The 6,294-nt window shown below is 27.3% G+C and overlaps 1 protein-coding gene across 3 annotated transcripts in view; it reads left to right on the top strand.

Annotated features, from left to right (window-relative positions):
• The first annotated feature begins 1,760 nt into the window (after nt 1-1,760).
• Nucleotides 1,761-6,294, top strand: part of LOC140442691 (uncharacterized) — a 41,901-nt gene continuing 37,367 nt past the window's right edge. For all 3 annotated transcript variants that reach the window (XM_072533679.1, XM_072533681.1, XM_072533680.1), the window contains exon 1: nt 1,761-1,987. In XM_072533679.1, the coding sequence (XP_072389780.1) occupies nt 1,937-1,987 (51 nt within the window). In that variant the 5' untranslated portion in view covers nt 1,761-1,936. The remainder of the gene's footprint in view (nt 1,988-6,294) is intronic.

Raw genomic sequence — 6,294 nt, 5'->3', positions numbered from 1 at the left:
AGTCAAGGGACCCCTGCATATAATGGCCATGTTGCATGGAGACTTAAGCTGCAGACTCTGTAGCACACTTAATCTAAAATGGTTAACCATATCTTGCATAATTCGAGGCATCAGATCGCAAAGTGATTCCAAAAACATATAATACCTACCCACTAGACTTATTCAAGCTAATACAGGGTTCCAAAATCCTGGAGTGAATCATAAAGAAATGGAATATGTAGGTATAATAAGTCAACTGACTGCAATACCACTGGTTTATAAAAAACCATGGTACCATGGATAGAAGATGGTAAAACCATGGTATAGAAGACCATGAAACCATGGGTGGGTGGGTGAGTAAAAAAAAACATTTAAAATTTTACCTAATAAAAATTTTATTTCTATCAAGTCAAGTTAAAATTGGGAAATAGTCTTTGTTTAACAGCTTGACATCAATACAATTGATATTTTGTTTATTTTCAATGGTAATTTTTTTATACAAAAATTTAAATTTGATAAATTTTAAAATGATGAAGTTTTGAATGACAAAATAGTTGTGAATAAAAATCTAAAATACTCTTAAACGAGCAGCTTATGACTACAGGTAAAAAACCGTATTAAGGCCAAACCATTGAATACATTTCACTCACACTCTAACTTAAAAGACTACCGTTTTGAAAATATCTGAATTAAAAAAATGTCAAACCGTCATCTTTAAATAGATATAGCTTACTAGTCCTGTTTATCATGGACAGTTGATTTACGTCAAATTGACTTAAAATGAAATCCAGAATTAGTAGCTTTCTTTTGTGAAAAGCGTTTGTGGACACCCTATATTGTCCAGGCGAAGAGTTCTTCAGAGCTCAGGACTAGTTATATCAGATCTTATTCCTTTTTTATTTCCTTATTACTGGTATGTCATCTTTATCATTGTATGTGCTGAATAAATTAAGGGTGACGTCCAACTAAATTGTTTTGCTCTTTCACAATATCTTATTTCGCTCTATTTTTTATCCACGTTTTATATTTTTCAGAAACCACTACCACTCTCGCCGCCAAAACTGAGAGCCGTTCACAGGTGGTTTCCTTCAGTTCATAATTCTAGCTAAAACATTCTAACACCCTCATAACACCCTGATAACTTAGAAAACAACACTAACAAAATACACAACACAGCTGACGCAGTCGTTGCTCTGTCACACTAACGAAAACATTTAAGTAAATGTCATCATCGTGTTATAGCGCGTATTCTTGGTTACCTAAGTCGAAGAATAATGTGTACTCGAGAGTACCGTCACGAATTTATTGATAAATATGAAATATTATACTTAGCCACTTATTTTAAATTATGTGGGACCTTAGAGTTCCGTCGGGAAACAAAGGGTTAAAAGACGCTCAGATCGTGATAGGTTACACAAAATGGCGAGCAATACGTCCAGCTCATAACAACTATCAGCCACGGAGGAATTGTAGATTTAAAATGTTTTTTAAATATTTCCTTATAATATAATATTATAACAAGTATAATGTAATATTAATTTATCTTCTCTGAATGGATTAAATAGGTATCCACTGTCATCATAATTTTTAACAATGCCACTATTAGCACCAAATAATATAATTCATAATAACTAATAAAAATATTCAGCAATTGCAAGGCGTCTAGTAAGTAGGTACATCGTTAAAAATATCTAATTACATAAATATCGTTAGGAAATTCCGAAATGTGTTTATTACTTCCACAGCTCACTGAAGCCAGTTGTAAACTATAATGATGTAAACTATAGTGAAGTTATCGGTTAATCATGATTGTATAAATAAATAGCGGATATATTCACGTTCACGCATTTTAAAAAAGTTTGTGGAATGGTAATAAGGGTGGCAGTCATCCAAAAAATTAAATAATTCTTTCTGAGTAATATCCAAAGAGTAGAAATTTATCTCAAAATCTACGAATATGAAAGAAATCTTAGTGATTGTTGTTTTACTTGTTTTATTTACCATAGCGGTGAGTTTTGCATGTTTGTTTATTTATAACCTTGAAACTTGTAGGTGAATTCTGACAACAAATCTGCTAATATTGTAATACATTGTTTTGTTTTATAAATTACACAGTGGCACCCTACTTATTTAAATAATTTATAGTTCTTCGATTATTAAAATGTTTACAAAAATTTGGTATTTATTATACATATGAGGTACTCTAAAAAACAATATTTTCACTTTTCTAGTTTATATTATTAGGTACATTTATTATAGCTTAACTCATTATTTTTCAAACGTTATTGTTTTACCTTTACCCACATACATAACTGATCAGATTTGATGAAAAATTGAAGGATGTTAGAAGATCATTGCATTAATACCTATTGTTATCGACTGACAACTTTACCACGGTATTCTGATATATATATATATATATATATATATATATATATATATATATATATATATATATATATATATATATATATATATATATATATATATATATATAAATATATAACTGTTTTGGATGGGTTGGAGTCAATAATAGGGCTATTGGTTAACTATTTTTTTAATCTCGAGCTTTCAATTGTGTTTACAATTATTATCAAGAGCTAAAAAAGACAAAATACATACAAGGTTGAACTAAAAAGAAAAAACAATTTTTGTTAACTTACCAAATAAAAATTAGTTTGGTAAGTAAAAAATCACTGCTTACATGTTCAAAATATTTTATATAAAAATGTTTTGATCTAACAAATGTTTCTCCGAAAATTTCTATAATTTTGAAAACATTTTTTTTAATATAAAAATAATTGAATTTATAAATAAGTTCAAATAGCAACCAATTACAAATAGCCTCAATGTCATAAATGCCAACATAAAATTTTTATTTTTGACAATTATATTGCCAAAAGTAAAACTTCGTTTAAACATTCTTTTTTGTTTAGTAACAAAAAGAAGAAGATTTATTCACCCTTGACAGATGTCTGAAAGAATGTGATAGATATATGGAGAATTGAATATGACATTTTACAATTTTTATATATAAATCATAAAGAAAGAATATAATTATATATTTTACTTAAATTTTGAATCTCAGATCTTTTGTTTAAACTCTTATCATTTTTGCTAATACAAACCATTTCCAAAAAAGTCCTTTTAAATTTATCACTTTCACTACATAAAATTTTAATGTTATCAAAATCCATAATATGGTCTTTATCGATTACATGTTCTGCCAAAGCACAAGATGGTTTTTTAATTCTGCAATCACTTTTGTGAGAAATAATGCGATTTGAAAGATTTCTTCCGGTCTCACCAACATATTCAGCCTCACACTGAGTACAACTAATGCTGTATACTAAATTCGTTTTTTCAAATTTGTCTATAGGATATTTAGTTTTAGAATATAAAGATGAAATAGTTTTGATGTTCTTTGTTGCTATTTTTATATTGTCAATAACCTTTAGTGTTTGTATTAATTTAGGTGTTAATGATGGTATAAAAGGTAGTGAATGATAATAGATGTTCTGATTGTTAGATACAATGTTTTGAGATTGAGCAAAAAATGGTGTTAAATTATTTATATTACCAATATTAGAAAAAAGCATCCTATGTAGCATATCTGGAGGATAAGAGTTTTCAATTAGAATATTTTTTAATAACTGAAGATCTTCCTGTAGATAATCTGGATGAGAAAGTTTTAAAACACGTTCTTTTAATCCTGTTATAAGGTTCATTTTCATCTTATTTGGATGGTGAGAGTAATAGCTTATAAATCTATTACTACATATGGGTTTTCTGAACCATTTGGTTTTCAACATATTGTCTGTATTTCTTACAATTCTCATGTCAAGGAATGGTAGAGAATTATCTACCTCTTCCTCAACTGTGAATTGTATATGCTGATTATGACTGTTGAAAATGTTGACTGTTTCATGAATTTTGTGTTTAGGAAGTGCCAAAACTAAATCATCTACATATCTCTTAATAAAAGGAATGAAAAAAGTGCAATTACTGATACAATCACTGATAACATCATCCATGACATAGCTACTTAGAATGGGTGAAAGACTAGATCCCATAGGACTACCAAAAATTTGTTTATAAAATACACCATTAAATATAAAAATATTAGAATCAAAAACAAAGTTGATAAGTGTTTTGAAATGTAATAAGTCAATATTAGTGTGTTGTGAAATCTCATTCCAATGTTTTTCAACACTACTTATGATTAAATCTAAAGGCAAATTAGTAAAAAGAGATGTTACATCAAAACTAACTAAAACATAATTTTGTGGTAATTGGAAATTATTAATGAAAGAACTAAAATCAAATGAATCTTTAATGTAAAAATTGTTGTTTAAATTATAAGCATTAGTTAAGATGTCAGTGAGGAGCTGTGCTATTGGTCCATTAGGAGGGCATAAAGATGAAACAATTGGTCTCATAGATAAAGTTGGTTTATGTATTTTTGGCAGAGCATAGAACCGTGGAGCAATAGAATTATAAATTTTGAGTTCTTTTGCTTTTTTATTTATAGTGATTGTATCAGTAATTGCACTTTTTTCATTCCTTTTATTAAGAGATATGTAGATGATTTAGTTTTGGCACTTCCTAAACACAAAATTCATGAAACAGTCAACATTTTCAACAGTCATAATCAGCATATACAATTCACAGTTGAGGAAGAGGTAGATAATTCTCTACCATTCCTTGACATGAGAATTGTAAGAAATACAGACAATATGTTGAAAACCAAATGGTTCAGAAAACCCATATGTAGTAATAGATTTATAAGCTATTACTCTCACCATCCAAATAAGATGAAAATGAACCTTATAACAGGATTAAAAGAACGTGTTTTAAAACTTTCTCATCCAGATTATCTACAGGAAGATCTTCAGTTATTAAAAAATATTCTAATTGAAAACTCTTATCCTCCAGATATGCTACATAGGATGCTTTTTTCTAATATTGGTAATATAAATAATTTAACACCATTTTTTGCTCAATCTCAAAACATTGTATCTAACAATCAGAACATCTATTATCATTCACTACCTTTTATACCATCATTAACACCTAAATTAATACAAACACTAAAGGTTATTGACAATATAAAAATAGCAACAAAGAACATCAAAACTATTTCATCTTTATATTCTAAAACTAAATATCCTATAGACAAATTTGAAAAAACGAATTTAGTATACAGCATTAGTTGTACTCAGTGTGAGGCTGAATATGTTGGTGAGACCGGAAGAAATCTTTCAAATCGCATTATTTCTCACAAAAGTGATTGCAGAATTAAAAAACCATCTTGTGCTTTGGCAGAACATGTAATCGATAAAGACCATATTATGGATTTTGATAACATTAAAATTTTATGTAGTGAAAGTAATAAATTTAAAAGGACTTTTTTGGAAATGGTTTGTATTAGCAAAAATGATAAGAGTTTAAACAAAAGATCTGAGATTCAAAATTTAAGTAAAATATATAATTATATTCTTTCTTTATGATTTATATATAAAAATTGTAAAATGTCATATTCAATTCTCCATATATCTATCACATTCTTTCAGACATCTGTCAAGGGTGAATAAATCTTCTTCTTTTTGTTACTAAACAAAAAAGAATGTTTAAACGAAGTTTTACTTTTGGCAATATAATTGTCAAAAATAAAAATTTTATGTTGGCATTTATGACATTGAGGCTATTTGTAATTGGTTGCTATTTGAACTTATTTATAAATTCAATTATTTTTATATTAAAAAAAATGTTTTCAAAATTATAGAAATTTTCGGAGAAACATTTGTTAGATCAAAACATTTTTATATAAAATATTTTGAACATGTAAGCAGTGATTTTTTACTTACCAAACTAATTTTTATTTGGTAAGTTAACAAAAATTGTTTTTTCTTTTTAGTTCAACCTTGTATGTATTTTGTCTTTTTTAGCTCTTGATAATAATTGTAAACACAATTGAAAGCTCGAGATTAAAAAAATAGTTAACCAATAGCCCTATTATTGACTCCAACCCATCCAAAACAGTTATATATTTGTTCCAAACGAGTCACAAGTACTTCTTTTTTCTTATATATATATATATATATATAGATATATATATATATATATATATATATATATATATATATACATACATATATATATATATATATATATATATATATATATATACAATGTGAGTGAGATTAAAATCTCACTGAAATGAGGATATCGGTCAAGGAGAAATAAAAAATGAAAAAACTATTTCAATTTTTTAATAGAAAACGTTTCGTACAGTATTTCTGCACTTGTTCAGTT

Source organism: Diabrotica undecimpunctata, chromosome 6 (genome assembly GCF_040954645.1).
Source record: "Diabrotica undecimpunctata isolate CICGRU chromosome 6, icDiaUnde3, whole genome shotgun sequence".
Classification (NCBI taxonomy): Eukaryota; Metazoa; Arthropoda; class Insecta; order Coleoptera; family Chrysomelidae; genus Diabrotica; species Diabrotica undecimpunctata.
This window is presented reverse-complemented; position numbering and strand designations above follow the sequence as displayed.